General features: G+C 34.3%; 1 protein-coding gene across 4 annotated transcripts in view; it reads left to right on the top strand.

The window, feature by feature from the left end:
• LOC145306827 (sugar transporter SWEET1-like) overlaps positions 1 to 20,403 on the top strand; it is a 177,966-nt gene extending 157,563 nt beyond the window's left edge. The window contains exons 1-12 of one of the 4 annotated variants that reach the window (XM_080149134.1): positions 3 to 1,097; positions 2,207 to 2,256; positions 4,043 to 4,124; positions 4,572 to 4,620; positions 6,356 to 6,423; positions 6,798 to 6,853; positions 9,051 to 9,075; positions 10,451 to 10,511; positions 11,339 to 11,391; positions 16,955 to 17,052; positions 17,699 to 17,747; positions 19,997 to 20,403. In XM_080149134.1, coding sequence (XP_080005260.1) covers positions 947 to 1,097; positions 2,207 to 2,256; positions 4,043 to 4,124; positions 4,572 to 4,620; positions 6,356 to 6,423; positions 6,798 to 6,853; positions 9,051 to 9,075; positions 10,451 to 10,511; positions 11,339 to 11,391; positions 16,955 to 17,052; positions 17,699 to 17,747; positions 19,997 to 20,061 — 807 coding nt within the window. In that variant the 5' untranslated portion in view covers positions 3 to 946 and the 3' untranslated portion in view covers positions 20,062 to 20,403. Of the gene's footprint in view, positions 1 to 2; positions 1,098 to 2,206; positions 2,257 to 4,042; positions 4,125 to 4,571; positions 4,621 to 6,355; positions 6,424 to 6,797; positions 6,854 to 9,050; positions 9,076 to 10,450; positions 10,512 to 11,338; positions 11,392 to 16,954; positions 17,053 to 17,698; positions 17,872 to 18,044; positions 18,243 to 19,987 lie in introns of those variants that run through there. The other 3 variants (XM_080149132.1, XR_013875234.1, XM_080149133.1) reach the window with 3 other exon arrangements.
• Positions 20,404 to 24,033: the final 3,630 nt, after the last annotated feature.

The following is a 24,033-nucleotide window of genomic DNA, read 5'->3' as shown; positions in this document are numbered from 1 at the left end:
TGCGGGGCCAAATGCCTAACACTGCGGGGCAATCACCTAACCCAATACAACCTAAATTAACCTATCAAAAGCAATTTTGAAAATATAACGAATCGCCCCTTAAGAGGCGTTGCCACAAAAGGGACTATACCCGATATATTTATCTAAGGAGTGAAAGAATCCCCTTAACCGTGAAAATACCTTACCCCCCCCCCCTTAGATTTGAGAGGTGTTAATCTAATTATTTTTTTGAATTTTGAAGGGGGTAAATATGTAATATGTGAACTTATTTAATTCCTAAAAATTTTCGTCGCCTGTCTTGAAAAGAAGTTGAGAAAATTAGGAAAATGAAAAAATCTAGTAATCGATCTAGCACCTCAATTAAAAGACAGATGAAAAAAAACAATGTATTAGATGAGCATATGTCATAGGAATCTTCACTAAAAATTTCAGCTGTCTATCTTGAATGAGAACCGAGAAAATCACATTACCCCCATAACGTTATGGACAGATGGACGGACAGACAAAGTGAATTATAGAGCAGCTTTGCTCCTAAAAGGTGGCAGGGGGGGTGGGTTAGGGGTATTTTCAAAATGGCGGCCGGATAGATCTTACTCCTAATATTTCTACTAGGGATGGGCCGGATATATGGCCATTTTCAATATCCGGCCGGATACCGGATACCTATTGAAATTATCTTGATACCGGATATCCGGCTGATTTCTAATGCCGGATATCCGGCCCAACCCAATATTTCTACACACCTGTTATTATTATTATTATTGTTGTACATTTATACCAGTTCATTTATATATTATCCAGGGAGGGAGGGGACATTGGACTCTATTTAAACAAAATTGGTACCCAAAGTTTTATAAACTCTGTTATTGGTTTAAAGACTTTGGATACCTACTGTTGGTAAAATTCTGATTTGATTTATGTTCTAACTTGTCAGCCAATAATTTTGATGAAGAAATTTGTTTATCATCATTGGGAATATTGTACATTAATTTGTCGTTCATTGTCCTATCCCTTAAGATCCCTGTTGTATATTCCAGATACTATGTTGGAGGCCTACAAGGATTTGATTGGCAACTTTGCCACAGGCTGCACAATAGGTAGGTAATTTCGCGCCAAAATTTTGCCGCGAATGTTTTGGCGCCAAAAAAGAAAACAATGATGACAACATGCATAAATAGCAGAGCTCCAAAGACTAAGACGGTGGAACTAACGGACATTTAACACTTCAAAAGGTTATTTGGAGGCCCACAAATGAAATTCGCGCCAAAACTTGCTCACCAACGATGACGACATGTATCACAATAGGTAATCAAATGAAATATGTCTGTCCGTCTGTCTGTCTGTCTGTCTGTCGGTCTGTCTGTATGTTCCTCCATCTGTCTCAGCACTTTACGAAAAGATGGGTATATTGACAATTACAGGAATCTTCACGAGTAAAAGAAATTTGCGCCATAAAGCAAGTTTTTTTGTCAAACATGGATGACAACATCCATAAAAAAGCGAAGCTCTTAAAACAGTAGGACAAAATTGTATATTTTATTATGTTTATTTGTAATTTCATTATTTTAAAAATCCTCTAAACCTTAATGAAAAAATCTATGAATGTTAATATTATTGTCAGTATTAAAAGATAATTGTAACTGAAGATTGCTTAATGCATGAAACGTGATGTTTTACAAATAATCTTTTCTTATTCATTCTATGTGGACTCTAAAAAAATGTATATGGCTATATTGTAAAATGGTTCCAATTGCTTAATTACAGGATATTGTTTTGCTTTGCTTATAAAATTGTACCTTGTTAATCTAAGAATCTTTATTCCAAATATCAGATAAGATAATTATATCATACAAAAGGATGTTAAGAAAGTTTTTTAAAAATTAGCATGTTTGAAATAGACAAACAGACTTTTTGACAAAGATTAGACACATATTATATACAGACAGACAGATATCCTGTTACTTTAGAATACAAAATTTTTCGGGAATAGTCCTTTTCGTGGCAAGGGCTCTTAAGGAGCGTTTCGTCGTATTTCCACAGGTTAAGTTGGGTCAGGTAATTGCCCCGCAGGATTAGAGCCCCCCCGCAGGGGCTAGAAGTAGGGGAAAAGCTACTGTGAGAATACGATGAAACGCCCCTTAAGAGGCGTTGCTACGAAAGGGACTGGACCCCAAAATTTTTCTAATTTTTAATTTTTCTTTTTCAGTTATGTTTTTATCTGGCCTGGAAATGTGTGCAAAATTTTATAAAAACAAGGTAAGTTTAATTTTTAATGTCTTCATTATGATGTGGTTTTAGGCTTCTACTAGGGTTGGACCGGATACTTTTTTGGCCGGATATCTGGCCAACGTTCGATATCCGGCTAATTACCGGATATCCGACGTATATTAAAAATGTCCGGAAATCCGGCCCAACCCTAGATTCGACCCGCTTACTTCAATGCCATATTTCCCAGAGAGAGAGAAAGAGAGAGGGGACAATGGGCTGTTTGTTTATTACTCTAGTTCCCAAAGTTTCATAATAACGTTTTCAAATTCCTTTAGTGAATTTTGATTGGTTGATTCGTTAGGTTGAGTGTTTAAACAATTTTACCACTATTTTTAATGTACAGAAGGGGTAAATTTGTGTATCATCATAGGGGATGTATATCAATTTATCGGCCATTGTCTTATCCCTTTAAGAGCCCTGCCTATTTCCTAATAACTTTAATTGAAACTTTGGGGTCTAATTTTTCTACAGCAAAACTATTTTCAAGTATTGCTTCGACACGGTCTAATATTTCGTTGAATAAGAATCGGTTTTGAGCCAGAGGGGCCGAAGGCCTGGGATAACAAAACCTGTATTAATCTTTATTTTATTATTTGTAGAGCATTGTCTGTAAAAGAATGCTATACACGATATTTAGTATGGCTAAGAACTGGTTATAATCCAGCGGATATCGATCGGTTTGGAAGCCATACTGGAATATTTGTTTGTAGACATTTTGTTGGGGTTGTTATGGCTCCGAAACCGATTAATATCCGCTGGATTAGAACTGGTTCTCAGCCATGCTGAAAAATCATAAATATCATCGTAATACGAATAAAAAGATGAAAATCACAATAATCATAGTTTTGTCCGTCTGGGCCTTCGGCTGCTCGGGTCAAATAATCCTATAATATTTCAATGTAATATCCGCGGAAACCTGTCTATAATACTATAATGCGAAAAATAACTATTTTAAACTACTGGAGTAATGACTTTTTTTACGGCTGCGAAACCGATTAATATCCGCTGGATTAGAACTGGTTCTCTGCCATACTGAAAAATCATGTATATCATCGTAATACAGACAATTTTCTACAAATGAAAAGATAAAATCATAAAATTAATACAAGTTTTGTTAGCTCAAGCCTTCGGCCACTCGGGCTAACAAAACTGGTTTTAATCTTGTAATATTTCATTGTAATGTCCGCGGAAAGTTGTCTATAATACGATGCTATAAATAACCAGAGAGATAGAAGGGACAATGGGCTGTTTATTACCCTAGTCCCCAAAGTTTTATAATAACGTTTTCATATTCATTGGCCTGATAACTTTGGGGACTTTAGTGAATTTTGGTTAGTTGATTCATTAATTTGATTGTTTAGGTAAACGTTTCAACAACCACTATTTGTAATATACAAAAGGGGTAATTTTGTGTATAATTATTAGGGATTTAAATATATTTATTGGCCATTGTCTTATCCCTGTGGATCCCTGATAAATAACTATTATAGACGACGGGAGATATGTCACCTCTGAGTTTTCTAGTTGGAGTAGTTATGTCTTTTGTATGGCTTCGAAACCGATTAATATCCGCTGGATTAGAACCGGTTGTCTGGCATATTGAAAAATCATGTATAGCATCGTATTACAGAGACTTTTCCACGAATACTAAGTTAAAAATCATAAAATTAATACCAGTTTTGTTAGCCCTGGCCTTCGGCTGCTCGGGTCTAATAATCCTATAATATTTCATTGTAATATCCGCGGAAAGCTGTCTATAATACGAATATCGTAGACGACTGGAGATATGTCACCTCTGAGTTTTCTAGTTGGAGTAGTTATGACTTTTGTTTGGTTCACCTATGGAAAATTTAAAGGTAAAATCATATTTTTTAAAGTAACAGGATGTCTGTCTGTCTGCACCGAAGGAAGAAATGAGTTTTTTTCTTTAAAACTTTTTTTAAAGTCTGTCTGTCTGTCGGTTAGTCTGTCAGTCTGTCTGTATGTCTGTCTGTCCGTCTGTCTGTCTATCTGTCTGTCTGTCTGTCTGTCCGTATGTCTGTCTGTCCGTATGTTTGTCTGTCTGTCTGTCCGTCTATCTGTCTGTCTGTCTGTCCGTATGTCTGTCTGCCCGTATGTCTGTCTGTCTGTCTGTCTGTCTGTCTGTCTGTCCGTCTGTCTGTCTGTCTATCTGTCTGTCTGACTGTCCGTATGTCTGTCTGTCTGTATGTCTGTCTGTCTGTCTGTCTGTCTGTCATGCTTTAAAAGACAATAAAAGGTTTCGTTATTTCTTTTAATGTTACCTATTATTTTTCTTTTTATAGAGGATGTTAGTTTGTATACTGTCAACGGAGTAGGTTTCATACTACAGAGGTAAAAACTTTGGGTACTCACCAAAGTTTGGGTACCAGTATAATTCACAGTCCAATGTCCTCTCCGGAAACCAATTTGACTATTTTCCACGAATATTAAAATAAAAAAAAACATAAAATTGATACCAGAGTTGGATTCTTTAAAAAAATTGCCCCACTAATCGCTTAGTGGGGCAAAATTGTTTTCTTGAAAAATCCACCAAAATCACATTAAAAATCTACAAAAATTAAACAAAATCATAGGAGGTTATTAACATAAGATTTTTATTTAATTTTTGTTGATTTTTTATTTGATTTTGGAGGATTTTTCACGAAAACAATTTTGCCCCACTAAGCTATTAGTGGGGCAATTTTTTTTTAAAGAATCCAACTCAGTTTTGTTTGCCCTTACTTCAGCCCCTCGAGACTAACAAAACTGGTTTTAATCTTACAATTTTTCATTTTACTATCCGCGGAAAGCTGTCTTTAATACGATGCGATAAACAACTATTGTCATAATTTTTGGTAACACGAAAAAGTGATTTTTCAAGTTTGGGAAGATTTCAGTTTTTTAAGGGTCATTTTTTCGCGTATCCTATTATATAAAGTAGTAAGCCTTTTTTCTGTCTGTTGCGAAGGATCTCGCTAACTGCTGAACCAATATGGTTTTCCTTTTCAGTGAAGCTTCTTATAGGTCCAGGGAAGGTTTTTAACTATTTTGGAGGTGGATAACTCCACCCTCCATTTAAAAAGTTACCACAACCAAAGAAAAACATTTTTGAAGCAATTTTTTAATACTGTCACTTTTCCCACTCCCAACTTAAGTGTCCCTAGAGGCTTTTTTATATAGTAGGGTGTAACATTTTAATCAAATGCTCTTATTAAGTCAAACTGTTCTAATTATGGCCAAATGTATATATACTAGTTGCTTTGCCCTTCTAGATGTAGGGAAAATAGCCTGAAACCATATCAAGACATTTATAAAGCTTCCATGAAAAGCACAATCCTTTCGGACTAGCAAATTCCGAGATCTTTAGCTTCAGACAAAAAACCTTACTACTTTATATATATGTGAAATGGTCATGATTAAGAACAGTTAATAAGAGTATTTGTGTATAGTAGTCCCTTTCGTGGCAACGCCTCTCAATGGGCGTTTCGTCGTTTTTTCACATCAGTTTTTATAGGTTAGGTTAGGTTAAGTTGGGTTAGAGTCCCCCACAGGAGCTAGAAATAGGAGAAAAGCTACTATAGAAATACGACGAAACGCCCCTTAAGAGGCGTTGCCACGAAAGGGACTTTACCCGAGCATTTGACAAAAAGAGTACACCCTATTTAACGGAATTTTGCCAACAAAATTACCCCCTTTTTGATAAAAACTAATTTTAAGTAGCGAAGCTACTCTATAATTCACTTTGTATGTCCGTCAGTCCGTAACGCTATGGGGGAAACGGAATTTTCTTGGATCCTATTCAAGATAGACAGCTGAAATTTTTAGTGAAGATTCCTAAGACATATGCCCATCTATTCTATACATTGTTTTTTCCATCTGTATGTTATTTGGGGTGCTAGATCGATTCCTAGATATTTAAGTTTACATGATTTAAAGGTTGCGTGATTTTAAAGGGTACGTGATTTCCCTATTTAATCAAGTTAAATGATTTTTGTATGACACTGCTCTATAGTAATTTTTTCCCGATATCCATTCAGAATTTTTGAGCTTCGCTACTTATAGATGTTGTCATCCTTATTTTTTTCAGTTGTTTCTCCTTGTGTTTCTATGTGTATGCTGTTAACAAACCTAATATGCTCAAGAAACTTGTCCTAGGAAAACCAGATTTTAAAGCATGTTTTGGGGTTTGGGGAGACTTGATTTCTTGGCTCCTATTCAAGATAAACGGCTAAAATTTTTTGTATACATTCCCGTCATTAAGGATCTTAATTAACTATAAGACATACATGACGGTTGGACTGCCTTTTAGCAGGTTTTTGGCTATTTTTTGTATTTTAATAAACCAGATTTTATAGGAATAAAGAAGTTTTTTTTTGCTTTAAACATGTTAACTTACAATTTTGTTTAGATTTTATATTCTTTATTTTGCTTATGCAGTTCTGGCACTCGTCTGCCCTACCATTTCAGAGCTTCGCTTTAATGAATGTTGTCATCCTTGTTGTATTAAAATCTGGTTTGACAAATTTCAGTGGCCCTAATACTGACCTTCATACATATCTTTGTCAATGTAGCCGATCCTGAAAAGGTAAAAAAATTTCTAGGCACCGTGGGAAAGTTTTATGGACCGTGGGAAATTTCTAAGGACCTTTGGAAAATTTTTAGTGTCTCCAATACTAACCGCTGCTCCCGCCGTTTTCCGCCTCCGCCAATTTGGAATCATTTGAGACCATGTTTTTTTTCCCTCTGAAAACCAACCCTGCGGTTAGTCATTTTTTTAAATTCTCGTTCATCAAGGTATAATGTCTTAAATTCAGTGTTTCTCCTGTGCTTTTGAAGATATTGGAACAAATTCTTGTTTTGTGGGTCAGTAAATAAAGATTAATATGAAAAACGGCGTTTTCCACCGCCGCAGAAAAATTCAAATTCTTGTTTATCAAGATATTCTGTGCTTCTCCTGGGCTTTTAAAGATAGTAGATGAAAAAAAAATTTCTGATTGATCATTAGAAAGATATTTAAATAAAAAGGCGGGATGACCGCCGGTCATCGCCGCCGTTTTCCGCCAAAAACAACATTATCTCAAATGATTCCAAATCGCCTAATTCGGCGAAAAATTTGGCGGCGACGGAAAGCTGCGGGTGTCCCGTTTTTTATATTAATCTTTATTTTCTGACTCACCAAACAAGATTTTGTTCCTTTTTCTTCAAAACCACTTTTAGTAGGAGCACTTAATTTAAGATATCCTTATACTAAAGTAACAGAATGTTTGTTTGTCTGTGTGTCTGTACCGAAGGATCTCGCTAACCGCTGAACCGATCGGGTTCTCCTTAACAGGGTAGCTTCTCATAGGTCCCGGGAAGGTTTATAACTATTTTGGGGGAGGGTACCACCACTCTCCCAAGAGAAATCACAATAAAATCAAAAAAATACCGCCGCATAGTGTCGCTAGCATAGTCGCGCTACGTAGTCGCGCTGCGTAGACGCCTGAATTTAACAATTGATAACATAGACAAGTTATTTCTCAAATTAGATATTTAAAATAAAAAATACATTTAAAGGCCACTAGAGGCCTCTAGGGGCGTAGCCGCTAGTACCTTGATAAACGAGAATTTAAAAAATACATTAAAAAATACCTCCCTCAAAACTTCAAAACCTTTCATTTTACTCACCTTAAAATTAAAAGCTTAGACGTCCCTGTCATTTCCCTAATTATTTTTATGTTAAAATTATCAAAGAGGACCAGGGTTTCGGATCCGGATCCGCAAGGATCCGCATATTTTTGAGTCCAAGGATTGAGCCAATCTTTAAGGTTTAGGGTCAGACTTGAAAATTAAAAGTATTTTTGACTTCGAATTAAAGAATAAATATTTTTGAAAAATTTGGTGATTTTATTTTTATTGTCAAGGATCCGGATCCGCACTGACCAAATTTGGAGGATCCGGATCCGGATCCTCAAAAATCAATGCGGATCCGAAACCCTGAAGAGGACTATGCACGAGAGCAAGTGATTTTAAGCGCCGTCCAGAAGTTAATCTGAGTATATTTCAATGAATATACCAGGTTTATCCTATTATATAAAGTAGTAAGGTTTCTTTTGTCTGTAGCGAAGGATCTCGCTAACCGCTGAACCGATATTTTTCTTCTTTACAATAAAGCTTCGTGTAGGTCCTGGGAAAGTTTTAAACTAATTTTGGGGAGGGAGTATTCACCCCCCTCCTCCCCCAAAAATATTTTTTTGCTCTTTTGAAACTCAAATTTAAAATGGGAAGAGATCGACTTTCCCTTCTCCTACCTTTTGTGCCCCTAGAGGCTTCTAGGGGCGTAGCCGCTAGTGTCTAATATAGTTATATCAACTAAAAAGATTAAGTTTCACCATGGTTTTATATGAAAAAAAAACTTTGAAATGTTAAGTATTTTTTTGCGCAATGTCATCACATGTTTAAAATTACTTGCTCTTGTTCTTCAATAGTCACCTTGATTTATTTTAAGGTGGAGGGGGGGGGGGGGGGGGAGGGAACAATGGGCCGTTTATTACACTAGCCCCCAAAGATTTATTATAATGTTTTCTTATTCGTTGACTTAACAACTTTGGAGACTTTTGTTGAATTTTGATTAGTTCGGTTATTCAGTTGAGTGTCGAACGTTTCAACTTGTCATTGTAATCTACAGAAGGGGGTAATTTTGTGTAATATCATTGGAGATGTACATCAACTGATCAGCCATTGTCTTATCCCTTTAGATCCCTGATTTGATACAAAGATTTTATATTTTGTCTTTTTTCTAGGTCCGCAATCAGATGGGGTTTCTAGGTAAGATATTCTTTTCCAAGACCGATTAATATCCGCTGGATTAGAACCGGTTCTAATCATACTATCCGCATAATATTTGCGGAAAGCTGTCTATAATACGGTATGATAATTAATAAACACATATGTTTCCAGTATGGCTTCAAAACAGATTAATATCCGCTGGATTAGAACCGGTTCTAATCATACTATCCGCATAATATTTGCGGAAAGCTGTCTATAATACGGTATGATAATTAAAAACACATACATATATTTCAAGTCTGTCTTCGAAACCGATTAATATTAGCTGGATTAGAACCGGTTCTCAGCTATACTGAAAAATCATGTATAAGCATCTTATTGCAGACAATTTTCCACGAATATTAAGATAAAAATCATTAATTTAAAACTAGTATTGTTAACCAGGGCCTTCGACTCCTGAGGGCTAACAAAACTAATATTATATTTCATCATTTTAATATCCGCGGAAATGCGATGCGGACATTCTTTTCCAGTATGGCTTCAAAACTGATTAATATCCGCTGGATTAGAACCAGTTCTAAGCTATACTGATAAATCATGAATAGCATCGTATTACAGACAATTTTCCACAAATATTAAAATAAATAAAATTAGAACTAGAATTGTTAACTAGGGTCTTCGGCTCCTCAGGGCTAACAAAACTAATCATATATTTTTTCATTTTAATACCGCGGAAATACGATGCGGACATTCTTTTCAGGTATGGCTTCGAAATCGATTAATATCCACTGGATTAAAACCGGTTCTCAGTCATACTGAAAAATCATGTATAAGCGTCTTATTACAGACAATTTCCCACGAATATTTAAATAAGAATCATTAAATAAAAATTTGTTTTGTTAGCCAGGGCCTTCGTCTCCCAAGGGCTAACAAAACTACACTTATATTTTTTATTTTAATATCCGCGGAATACGATTCGGACAATGTTTTCCAGTTTGGCTTTGAAACCGAATAATATCCGCTGGATTAAAACCGGTTCTCAGCCATACTGAAAAATCATGTAAAAACATCTTATTGCAGACAATTTTCCACGAATACTAAAATAAATATAATTAAAACTAGAATTTTTTATTAGGGCCTTCGGCTCCCCAGGGCTAACAAAATTTTTAATTTAATATCCGCGGAAATTCGATGCGGACATTCTTTTCCAGTACGGCTTCGAAACTGATTAATATCCACTGGATTAGAACCGGTTCTCAGCTATACTGATAAATCATGCATAGCATTATATTACAGACAATTTTCTATGAATATTAAATTAATTTAAAACCAGTTTTGTTAGTCCGGGCCTTCGGCTATAGGGGCTAATCTTATATTTTTTCATTTTAATATCCGCGGATATTTCCTATTTTAGGCGCAGGCTTGTCAATTTCATTCTTTGCCTCTCCGTTGGCCACAATCAAACAGGTTATCAGGTATGAGCCGTGGGAAAAATTTATAATCCGTGGGAAAATATTAAGAATTGTGTGAAAATTTAAAGAATTGACAGACAAATAGATAGATAGACAGACAATAATGACAAATATATTGATAGACAGACAGATAGATTGATATACAGACATATACATTTACAGACAGATAGACAGACATATAAATTGAGAGGCAGACAGACAAACAGACAGATAGATAGATACACAGACATATACATTTACAGACAGATAGATAGAAATACAAATAGAAAAATGGACAGATAGACAGACAGATTCTTTGCCTCTCCGTTTGGCCACAATCAAACAGGTTATCAGGTATAAGATATTTTATTATCCATGGGAAAATTTTATGAACCGTGAGAAAATTTTATGGGAAAATCAGAGGTTATATTTTATTTTATGAACCGTGGAGAATTTAAATGAACAGCGGGAAAATTTTAAGAATTTACAGACAAATAGATAGATAGACAGATATATAAATTGATAGGCAGATAGATATACAGACAGATAGATAGACAGATAGATATACAGACAGATAGACAGACAGATAGACAGACATATAGACAGAAAGACAGACAGATAGATATTTAGAGTCGATAAAGAGACAGACAGACAGAAGTACGGACAGATAAATATATACTTAGATAGATTGTTATATTGACAGACAGGTAGACAGACAGATACACTGACAGATAGAAATACAGACAGATAGATAGACAGATACTTGGTTTAGATAAAATGATTGATAGATAGGTAGATATAATCAATTCATTGATGCTTCACTGATCATGAACATTATATTTTTTTCTTAGAACTGCATCAGCTGAAACTCTGCCATTCTTTCAAATCCTGATGTCGTGGATAGGTTGGTTTTTATTATTTTAAAAAAAGTTTTTTGTCATTAATATGGCCCAAGGGGCCTTTAAAACAATGGTCTTCAAAAAGATTGTCTGTCTTTGAGTCTGTTAGTTACACATTTCAAATTTTTGGAAATAAAAATTATATGATGGGGGGAGGGCGTATTTTTTCTCTATAACTTACTACTGCTGAGAGCTCTAACCCTTAGATCAAGAATACTATATGCACCAACCCTGTGGGGCTACACAATACCCAACATAAACTAACCTAAAGTAATACTATGAAACGAATAACTCCTCTACCTATCTATCCTTATTTTTTTTCTGTGCTTTGCTACAAGTGATCTTGTTGTCATCCTTATATGTTTTCCTCTTTCATATGTCCATCCGTCCGTCTGAGTAAGTAAGTTAACCTGCGATCATGCTCAATAGGGGAGGTGATTAGTTCGAATCTAAACTAAAGATGTTGAAAATGGCTCCTACTGCTGCTATGTCAGGTGCGTGACATAAATAGTAAGAGTAGGGGGAATGCCTTGGCCCAAAACAGGCGGAACTCATTACCATGAACAGCTAGGACTTCTCAGCAGGGGTGTATATTCTGCATGGTTGACCCTGCTAAATGGAGGGGGGGGGGGGGGTAAAAAATATGTGGTTTGGGGGAAAAATGTAAAAATTAGGAGAACTGATAACAATTTTTTTTCCATTTTTGTCCCCTCCTTGGTGAAAAAAAATGAAGGAATATGTGGGAGGGGGAGACATGGCTGTCAGAACAGGTGGTTTGGTGCAGGTTTGCCCGGGGGTGTACATCTTCTTCTCCTCCTGCCCGGATAGGTCCACTGCGGAAAAGCTTGCACCCTATGGGAGGGGGAATAATATGAATAAGATAAAGAGTTCTAAGAATATTTTTCTTTTTTTCCCTTTTCCTTGCTGGAAAAAACTAGGAAGAAACCAGGGACAAGGGAAGTTCTTTCTGATCAACAATTCTATTAAAATCACGCAACTAATTCACGAAACCTTTAAAAGTTTTGAATGTTTGGGATGATTCAACTATTATAAAAAAGGGTTTATAGTAAAGTAGATAAGGGTTTAAATTCGCTAAATCTCATCACTAAACCTCACTATTAGATAAGAAATTAGCAGACCGTTTTTCAAAACAAACAAAAGAATTCTTACCAAACAATTCAAAAGTAGGGAGATTAAAAAAATATTTTAAATTACTTCGTAAAATTTAAATCTTTAATTTTTTTTCTTTTCCATAATATTTGTAACTGATTAAAGACAAAAAACAAAATATTTTAATAAATTTTTACTTTGATGCAATTTCAAACACTTTTATTAACCCCTTAAAGCAAGTTAAGACAAAAGTTTCATATTGATTCAATGATCAAAATACATCTTACTTTAAAGCTCAAAAATAAAATTCATTGTTCATTACTTATTAAAACAAGGATGACAACATTCATAAGCGAAGCGCTGAAATTGAAGGACAAACATACATTAACTCTAGTAGAGTGTCAGAACTGAATAAACTGAATATTAACGCATATGTCTACAAAATTGTGAGTAAATTTGTTGCAAAACTGATTAAATACATGTTACTGTTTAAGGACATAATGACGTTTTTAGGACTTTATTATAGAGATGCTTCGCTTATAACACTTTACCTTGTTTTAATAGGAATCAGTATTCAAAAAATCTGATGACTAGGATAATTTTAACATACAAAAATTTGTTGTAAAAAAAGTAAAAAATAAGCCTGTTTTAAATGAACGAATGAACTTTCTGGTAACGATTATAGAGTTGCTGCGCTTTCTAAGTGGTACCTAACAGCTATAGGAATTAGCATGTAAAGTTTGAATTGATAGGACAATTCTAACCTTTTTAAATTAACGGAAACAGCTAACTGTAATGGAAAGACGTACGGACTTACGGACCGACCATAATTATAGAAAAGCTTCGCTTTTAAAAAATAAATAAACATAAAATACTAAATTCTATTTGACGAACACCTTAATAACAAATAAGCATAACAAATATATATATTGGTGCCTTACCACAAAGTTGCCTATTAAGCACTGATCCCCCTCCTTATTAAGATTATATCTTTTGGTTTCCTTAATGCTATACCAAAAGGACCCCCGCCCCTTTGATCGTTTACAATTTGTTTTAAGTTAATGGTGGGGAAAGGGGGGATTCTGTGCTCTACAAGGCACTTTGGGGGAAATTACCCATTTTTAAATTCTGTAATAAGTTTGTAAATTGTTAATATTCGAGAAGATTAGTTGTTTTTATGTTCAATATTGCAGGACATGATAAATCATTTTATGATTTCAGGGAAGCTCCTTATTTACATTTCCTATTTCGACACTTCCCTCCAACTTGTTTCGCAATTAGAGGCAAGATGTTGTCAAGAAATACCAAATTAAACCACAACATATATTATAAAATTTAGGATTTAGAAAAGAATAGTTATGTAGTTCAGAATTTTATTGATAGGTGTCGTAAAAACTTTTTTTATGTAAAATTTTTTGATGAGATAAATATCTAAACAATCTTAAATATTTTTGAAAATATTACAGCTATCCACTCTTTGGGATTTTCAATAAATCTTATTCACTATTAAACATATAATTTACGAGTAGTCTATGATTTAGATAAAATGTATAAAATATGTAAAAAGCATTATTCAACTCGTTCATCTCAAAACTAAACATGGAACTAATCTCTGATTATCATTTTTGCATGGCTTGTAGTAAATTGAGCAAAAACTAATAAAATAATGCTTGAGATTCTTATCAAATTCTGCCAAAAGTTGCATAATCTCATCATCTAGTTTTAACTGGAAATCTATGAAATCAGCTCTAAAGCATTGTTTGCCAGAATAGCCTTCCCTTGTCCCTGGGAAGAAACAAATAAAAAATAAATCTTGTGTTGAATATACATCCCTGCTTCTCAGACAAAGGTTGAAAAATCAAATGGTTTGGTTGTCTGGTGGGTGTTATTTACCCTAAGTGATTGATCAGGTTACACCACAATTCAAAATGGAGAGTAGCAGGCTGGCCACAAACATGCTATTTCCACTATTTCCACTATTTTTGCATGCTATGCAAACTATTCCAAAAAAATATGCTATTTCAACTATTGTCCAAAATTGCATACTATTTCCACTATTTCTTTGGATTTCAGATAAATCTTCAATTTTTAGGTAACTAAAACAAATTGATTTTTTTGATCATGAAAAGAAAGCTAAGTAGCAGGTTTCATCGCATTTTCACAGTATCTTTTCTCCTATTTCTAGTCCCTGTGGGGGGCTCTAACCCTGCGGGGCAATCATTAACACTTACCTAACCTAAAATAACCTATCAAATGCTACTGTGAAAATACGGCAAACTCGCTAGGGTAGTGCGTGGTTAATGCGGTCGGGGGGTACAATTCCGGTCAATCGACCAACTTTTTTAAAACCGTTTTTTACCGGTGTTCTAAACGTTTGCGAGAGATCTTCAGAAAAGCAAAGTTGTAGTTTATTGCCTATACTTTCATTTTTACTTCAGCAAATTTTTGTCAGATCACTCCTTCTATGATTTTTTTGCCCTCAAAAAGTTGCAAAAAATTTGCAAAAAAAAATTTCAAAATAGGCCATGTTCAACCTAAAATTGTGAAAAAATGGTAAGTCCTAGCGACCTCAGGGTTTTTGTAAATGAAAGATATGGCCTTCATTTATCGTTTGCAATTGGAGGCGTTGTTCCAACTTGATTTTTTCATAATTTTTTTTTTGTCTAAACAAAATGGGGATATTCCGGTCACTTTTTTAACTTTTTTTTATTACTGTATTTATAACTGTATAATACCCTAATGTTTTATTTAGGTGATCTGGAAGCATAAACAACCTAAATGCATGACCTAAGCTTTAATCATTGCCTTGCCTGTTGTGTGATGTACATTACTAGTCATTTCACTGCTTGTATTATGTCATGTTGTGTTGCCTAAGCTTTTCAATTTGTTAAAAGACATTAAAAATTTTTAAGACACATTTTTATAGTAATGGGAAGAGTATATCACCCAAAGGAACGCCTTAAATATTTGCCTGAAGATGTATCAGCTGCATTGGCTCATGTAAGAAGGGGTATGTCTATTAGAAAAACCGCTAGAAGATTTAAAATTCCATATGAAACCCTTGCATCTTTTTCGTATAAGAGGGTGTTCGCGATTTTTGCGCGGTTTGGATTTTTTATGTCAAATCGGCTAGGATTAAGCTAGAAAGGTGTTTAAGGTGTTTATAGAAAGCTCTTTGCATGTCCTAACAAAAACTCCCCAGGATATGGGTTCTATCTCCAAGATTTAGAGTACATATTCAAGATTTTACATTTTCAAAATTCCTGTTGCATAAAATGTGTTGAAGTATTAGAGTTATACCCCATATCATTTCGAGTTAATTGTCAGGCATGTAATTTTGCATCTTTAGACACCTTAACCACCCTTGTAGGTCAAACCTAGCCAATTTGAGACAAGAAAAAATATATCAAAAACTGCTGTCAAAACTGGCAGGATTTTTAAAATTAAAATTTTTTGGGGAAAAAAATCACTTTTTTCAAGAAATTCCAAGACCTGCGAATCAGAAATTGCCTCTAATTTATGTATAAAGCTTAAAAAAACCTAATCATATAATAAAAAGAATGATTTAAAAAAAAAAAGTTTGCATTAAAAAAATTGATATTTTTTTTTTGCGATTTGACCGACTTTTTTCAAATGGGGAAAATGTGGTCAAAAAATTGTCTGATCTGCATGCGACTAGTACCGTTAGAAAGCTAATGACTTCAGCTTTCTACTCATAGTTTAAAAATATTTTAAGGGGGTGTTCCACCCACCCAAAGTCAACTGACCGAAATAACCCCATTGGTGGGGTTATTCCAGTATAGGCCAACCGCCGCCCTTTAAACCGATTTTTGACCAACTTCTAGTTGCGAGATCTTAAGTTTTTTTTTTAGTTGAAGCAAAAAATTGACCGGAATAACCGCGCACTACCCTACTTTGTTTTCAATTTTTTTTAGAAATGTTTCCAGAAGAAAGTAGTCTTTCAGTTCAGATTGTTGTACCTTTATTGAAAGTTATTGGTATTTCTACATTCAATGTAAAGATTTCAGAATAGAATGTTGGTGTTTGTTTCTATGTTTTTCAATCTATTAAGAAGACAAGAAAGTAATGGTTTCCTGATAGCTAACCAACATTTAAAGGCCCTATAGTGTTTTAAATGCTTGCTATTTCATACTATTTTGTTTAAAATGCATACTATTTCATACTATTTTTAAAAAATTTACATACTATTTTATACTATTTTAAAATTTTTTACATACTATTGCATACTATTTACTTTTTTTTGCATACTATTTTATGCTATTTTGAAAAAAAGTCTGGCCACCCTGAGTATGTTCAAAAGTGACGTGGAGAGAACTTGTACCCAAAGTTTCACCATGCTCCATGTATCCCCTTACTAATGACGAGCGGATGCACTACGTGTTGAGCTACGGTCACGGGTTAGTTTTCACAAAAACTAGATAATCTTGTTTATTTTAGTGTCAGGTCTGTGGACGTTGTATGGGATGGTGATTGCAGACAACTTTGTTTTCCTGCCAAATTTTATCGGCTTTGTGATTGCTACTTGTCAATTAGGAACACAACATTTTATGCCAAACTTTATACGCGGCATTATACACAATAGTCCCCAAAGACTTGAAAATTAGCCAAAATAAGAAAAGTTGCATTAGTTCTGATCCCCCAAAGTCCAAGACAGTCAAGAAAATAGATTTTAGACCCCCCCCCCCCCAATAAAATAAACACACCTTAGAGAGGGGGAGGGGCAATTTTATTCTTTAATGGTACCTAGTCACAAAAAACTTTTAAAAATGTGGTTTAATCTGAATTTTTAAAGTTAATTGTCAATAAATCTCCTTTGCTACAATGAACTTTTACTTAGTGGCTTCGCCTCAAGAAATCATAGAAAGTCTGCCCCCCTCCCTTCCCCCTCCAACAAAATATCTACATTCCCTGAAGAGTACAGCGGTTGCCAAGATTTAAAGCTTCAGATAGACAGACACTGTTCTATTTCAGGGATCTAAAGAGATAAGACAATGGCCAATAAATTGATTTACATCCCCAATGATGATACACAAAATTACCCCTTCTGTGTATTAAAATTAGTGGTTGAAATGAGTAAGAATAAGAATACGTTATTATAAAACTTTGGGGACTAGTGTAATAAACATTTCATTGTCACCCCTCTGGTTCTATTTTATAATGTTGTGTTTATGTTGTCCAGGACTTTTCTTCTATTTTCCAGTCAAAGCATCACACTCAACCTCACACAATGGTGGCTATAAGCCTGAAATTCTTATTTCATAGATTTTATGCGATAGTCCCCTAAAAGACTTTAAAATTAGCCAAAATAAGAAATGTTGCATTAGTTCTAGACTCGTTCTAGTAACAAAATTCGGGTAAGTACTTTTGTGGCAATGCCTTTTAAGAGGCGTTTCTTCATATTTTTACAGTACCTTTTTCCTATTCCTAGCCCCTGCGGGGCCAATTGCCTAACATAACCTAAAATAACCTCTCAAAGGCTACTATGAAAATACGACGAATTGCCCCTTAAGAGGCATTGCTACGAAAGGGACTATAACCATTGAAATGCCATAACAAAAATGGCTTCAAATCTGTCCGTACAGAGATGCTTAAACAACTTAACTACCTACTTAGCTGGGCCTGTTGTAACAAAATTGTCGCTCACGTAGAAATTGGAAATGCGACTGAATGTCGTCTTTGAAATTTAAAATTATTCAATTAAATTTTTTTACGTTAGTTTAGGCTGATTTAGCCCTGCTAGGTTAAGGCTCCCCACAATTTAAAGGCCCTGCAGGGTTAGGTCACCCCCCCCCCAAAAAAAAAAATGTCTCAGGAGCGACAATTTTGTAACTACAGTCCCATCTTTTTTATTATAAGAAATTGGTTTTTTAATCAAAATTAAACTAAAATCATCAAAATTATAAATGAGAATACCTTTACATAAAAGTAATGTCTGTAGATTATGATCTAGCTAACCACACTGGACCGATATGGTTTTTCTTTACAGCACTAAAGCTTCTTATATACAGGGAAGTATTATAATTATTGTAGAGGGGGGGGGGGGCAATATTTTCTGTAATAGACTGGGCTGTAAATTACACTGGTACCCAAAGTTTTATAGATTTATTTTCTTATTTGCTAGCCTAAAAATTTTGGGTACTTATTAAAAAAATTTATACTTTTCAACCAATAATTGTGAATTTCTTTTTTATTATTGTAAATCAATTTATTGTCCAATTTCTTATTCCTGTTTTGTTTTAAAATTGATTCAAATGCCAATCTCTTTTTTTTGTTTTGTTTGTTTTAATTTTGTCAATGATATCTTCATAAGTGGTACAGCAACATTTTTTAAACGGAGCACTATAAAGATTATCGTTATTTGATTTTTTTTTCATTGGAGGATTTGTTCTTAATGTTTTTTTAGTTCAAAGATTTTCTCTCTGATCGATAATTAATTTTTTGAGGCAGAAAAATCTTCCAAAATTTTTTATTACGGAAATTCGAAGATTTCTCTAATTTTTGTTAGATAATTTTTTTTATAAAACATTAATATTAACTGTTCCAGTATAGCTTTGAAATTGATTAATATCCGCTGGATTAGAACTGGTTCTCAGCCATACTGTAAAATCATGCAAGCCTCATATTTCAGACAATTGGATATCAATGTAATTTACATTCCAATGTCCTATAGTAGAATATACGTGCATATTAATTAAAGGGGAAAAATTGTCGTTCATTATTGGCCAGTTTATTCATTAAGTAGAAGGGAGGGTAAAGGGGAGATATCGTTATTTTAGCCAGCTTCAATTTTCACTTTATTAGAGTTCATGATAATCTGATGTAAGATCCAAGTTATAATAGATTAATAATCTTGTGTATAAATCAATTGATGACAAAGCGACGGACGTACAGAATACCCTATGTATAGACCAGCAAGCTGCGATAACAAACAAGGATGACAACATCCATAAAAGCGAAGCACTGATGCGGTAGGACAAACGGACATTAACACTTGTATAGTGTCATAACTGAATAATCAGAATATAAATGTATAAGAGTCGGAAGGAAAATTGCAATTAATTTTGTTGAAAACCTCCTTGATACAGGATGATGTTTATGGACATACTTATATTTTTAGGACTTGATAATAGAGTTGCTTCGCTTATAATATTGTTCTTTGTTGTCCCAGGAATCAATATATCAAAAATCAGATCAATTGGATATTTAGAACACATAAAATTTGTTGTTAAAAAAGTAAAAAAATCAACATGTTTAAAATGGACGTACAGACATTCTGATAATGATTATAGAGTTGCTACGCTTTCTTAATCGTACCTAAATACTAAAGGAATCACCATGCAAAGTTTGAAATCGATAGGACAATTCTAACATGCCTAAAATAAAGCTATTCGTTCCAGACGGACTGACCGTCCCTAATTATAGAAAAGCTTCGCTTTTAAAAATATGAAATAAGAAATTAATAAAAAAAAGTGGCCAAAGAATTTGAAACCACTGAACCATTGTTAGAGTCCACAGCTGAAGATAACAGGGATCTAAAGGGATAAGACACTGGCCGATAGATTTAATTATATCCCCAATAATGATGCACAAAGTTATTCATTCTGTTGACAAAATTGGCGGTTGAAACGTTTGAACACTTAACTTAATTATCCAACCAATCAAAATTGACTGATGTCCTCAACTGTTGTTAAGCCAGCAAATAATAAAACGTTATTATAAAACTTTGGGGACTAGTGTAATAAACAGCTCATTGTCCCCTCTCTCTATGTGAAGCAGAAATCTGAAATAAGAAAGACTGAAATTTTGTGATATAAGCAAAGCGTTTGATACAAGACTTCTTTCAAAGTTAAAATTGAATAAAACAATCGAACCCAGGACCAGGGGATAAGACAATGGAGGATAAATTGATATTTGTATCCAATGCTGATCAACAAAATACCCCTTGTGTAGATTAAAATTTTCTATAATACAAAGTAGCTTGATGTCTGTCCGTCCCTTAAGATCTCGCTAACCTCTGAACCGATCGGATTCTACTCTTCAGGGTATATACCTATTGGTCATGTGGTGGTTTTAAGCTATTTTCTTGGGGACACCCCCAGCCTCCCAAAAACCAAAAAATCCCCCCTCCCTTTTTTTATGGGGAAGTTAGTTCACATATAACTACTGGCAGAACCAGTAGTACCTACTTTATTTTTTTTTTAATTACCTCTTGAGGCAAAGCCCCTAGAGGCTAGTGGGGAAGTTGGAAAATGAGAATACCATAAGTTTGGAACCAACCAATCAAAACTTAACAAAAGTACCCAAAGTTTTTGAGACTGCGAATAAGACATGATGAACTTTTGGTACCAGTGTAATTTACAGTCCAGTGTCCCCTCCCTCTCATCTTTTTATAGAGTAACTGTGCTTTTATATAAAAATTGTTATCTAAAAGTGCCTTAAATTTTTCTGATTACGCCTCTTGTATAGACCCTTACCCCCCCCCCCCCTCCTCCCCTTTCGTAATTTTTAACGTCAGCTACTTGTCAGCTTAGAGTTGGGAAGGGTGGGGGGCCCTCTCGGCTAAAACTAACAATGGATGTTGAATATACGTGGATATTATGACAGGAGAAAAATTGTCGTCAATTTAGGTTGCACTATCCCATCGCAGTTATTGGTCAGGCTGGTTATCCAGTAGGAGGGGAGTGGATGGGGGTAAAGGAGGGGATGGGGGAGATCGTTATTTTAGCCCGCTACAGAGGTCACTTTATTGTAGAAATCTGGCGCAAGATCCACGTAATAATAAATCCATTACTTTAACAGAAAAGGCCCTGCTAATCAACTATAGTGAAAATTAGAGTTGGGCCAGATACTATTCTGGCCGGATACCAGATATCGGATATCCGGCTGATTTCTAAAGCCGGATATCCGGTATCCAGCTGGGTATCTGGCCAACGTTCGATATCCGGCAAATTACCGGAAATCCGGCATTATAAATCAGCCGGATATCCCATATCCGTAAAATTTCAATAATTCCGGTTATTTAAAATGGCCTGACCAAACCGGATATCAGGCCCAACCCTATTAAAAATGTATTTTTCTTAGTGACCATAATATAAGATAGGCGGCTGAAATTTTTTTAAAGATTCCCTGTAGAAATGAGCATTCAGTAGGTATATAATTTACTTGTAAGGTTTTGTAATTTTTATGATTTATTGCATAAAAGGCGATAAAAGACGTGTTAATTTTTGTATATTCTTAATTTTAGTATATCCTTAAAAAGTGTGTTTTTTTGCTATGCTGTTTATATGCGTTTTTGTTTTTTACTAAGTATATTTGCGATAACTTTTATTTAATGAAATCTTCCAATTTTTAACATGTACAAAACGGCCTGCTTAATTGCTTCAAGATCCATGTCAGATCTATATAGGAAATAAATGTCTATAAACGAGCTCAAGTTTTCCAAAGAATATATGTTTAAAACTCATTGTGCTCCAATAATCCATAATAAACTCTCATTGGCCAGAATGATAAGACCCATTATTTTACTTTATTAAAAATAAATTTATTTTTTTCATTTCATGTTGCTATTTACCTTATATTGATGTATTTAATTTCTAATCATAAAAAAGAAAATTTTAATTTATCATATAATAAATTTAAGAAAACTCTGTTTTAAAAGAATTCGATTGTGGCGACATTTTGTGTGTTCAAATATTAAACTAAAATTGTAATCATCATCATTAACCCTTTGGTGATGGTAATGTAAAGAAAAAAATATAATTTAAAAAATCTTTTTAAAAACATTTAAATTATTAAATATTTACTTTCTTTTAGATAGTAATGCCGGGTGAGGAAAATAGATTTATTGAGAAATAGATATGCATATAGAAAACTAGCCAATAGGGAGATAATTATATCGAGCCAACTCTAGTATTTTTATATTTTTACTTTTTATCTTATGTTAATAACCCTTCTATGATTTTATTTAATTTTTTAGATTTTTTACGTGATTTTTTAAGATTTTTCACATAAACAATTTTTGCGAGGCAGCGACCCTATTTTTTTTTTTATAAAGAATCCACCTCAAATGGTTTTACTTATAGTGCCTTGTTAAGAAAAAGACCCCCTCCCTTAATTTTATATCATTTGAAAATAGGGGGGGGGGGATACTTTTCATTAGTATAATACTTTAGGATAGGTTAGGTTAAGGCACAGAGTAGCCCGGGAAGGAAAGGAAACGCAAATATAGGCCCCGCAAGGGTTATGCATAAGGAAAAAACCAGCCCACTCCTTATTTTCAATTTAAAAATGCGGGGGTGGTTTCAGTGCTTCATGGGCACTTGATGCAAATCACTAATATTTTTTCCAGTATCGCTTCAAAACCGATTAATATCCGGTGGATTAAAACCGGTCGACAGCCATACTGAAAAATTATGTATAGCATCGTATTATATCCAGTTTTCAGCGAATATAAAAATGTAAAATCTTAGGTTTATAACAAGTTTTTTTAAAGCTCGTGCCTTTGGCATCTAGGGGCTAAAAAAACTGGTTTTTATCCTATAAATGTACATTTTTATGGCCGCGGAAAGGTGTTTATAATACTATGGGATAAATAACTATTATGCCAGGATTGTATTAAGTGGAAATTATTTTTGTAAAACATGTTTTAGTATTAAGATTATACTATTTTCAGTGCTTTTATTAGGGTTGGCAATCAGAATCCGAAATCCACAATTTTCCCAGTTTTTGGACCCAGAATGCGCAATCCGTTTTTGAAATTGTGGAATCGGATTGTTATTAATTTTTATGACTTCTGTAGCACTTTATTTTCACAGTAGCTTTTCATCCTTATTTTAGGTTAGGTTAGGTTAAGTAAGGGTTAGAAAATGGCCGCTGTAGGGGCTAGAATCTTGTAAAATTTTTATAAATATTGCTAGAATCTGCAATCCACGGATTTTTTGGGCTATTTTTGGGGCAGATTTTTATAAATATCCGAAATCGACACAAAAATTGGGTGGATTGCCAACCCTAGCTATTATATAAAACCTAATGTATTTTATTTGTTCTTTTTTATATATTTTATATTTTGTTTGTTTGTTCTAAATTTTATTAAAAAATTTATTTTACTTAACCCATTAGTGCCGAGCGCCACTTTTATGGGCCGATCGAGCTGTAAGTTTCAGGGAAGCTTTATAATGGTCAAAACGGAATTCGTATTTTTTTGTTTTGCTCTAGTGGCGTGCACAGGAAAGTTGCAAAAAAACCCGGTTCGGCTTGGCCATAAATACCAACCAGGCATTAACACCCGTTTTTGGTGCTTTCCCCCAGTTTTAAAACCCGGTTGACCTGTATAAACCCGGTTATTTTGACCAAAAATCGAAAAATGTAATTTTTGAACGCCAAAAGTGAGATGAACACTTTTTAGAACTTTGATACGATCCGTAATTGAAAACTACACAACCTCATGTAATCTAAAGAGCTACAAGTATAATACGAAGCGATTTATTTCAAATTTAGTGTTTCGGCTATAGGTGCCG

This window comes from Acartia tonsa, chromosome 15, assembly GCF_053477335.1.
Source record: "Acartia tonsa isolate MP-2025a chromosome 15, ASM5347733v1, whole genome shotgun sequence".
NCBI lineage: Eukaryota > Metazoa > Arthropoda > Copepoda > Calanoida > Acartiidae > Acartia > Acartia tonsa.
The sequence above is the reverse complement of the archived record's forward strand: the minus strand, read 5'-3'. Positions and strand labels throughout refer to the sequence as shown.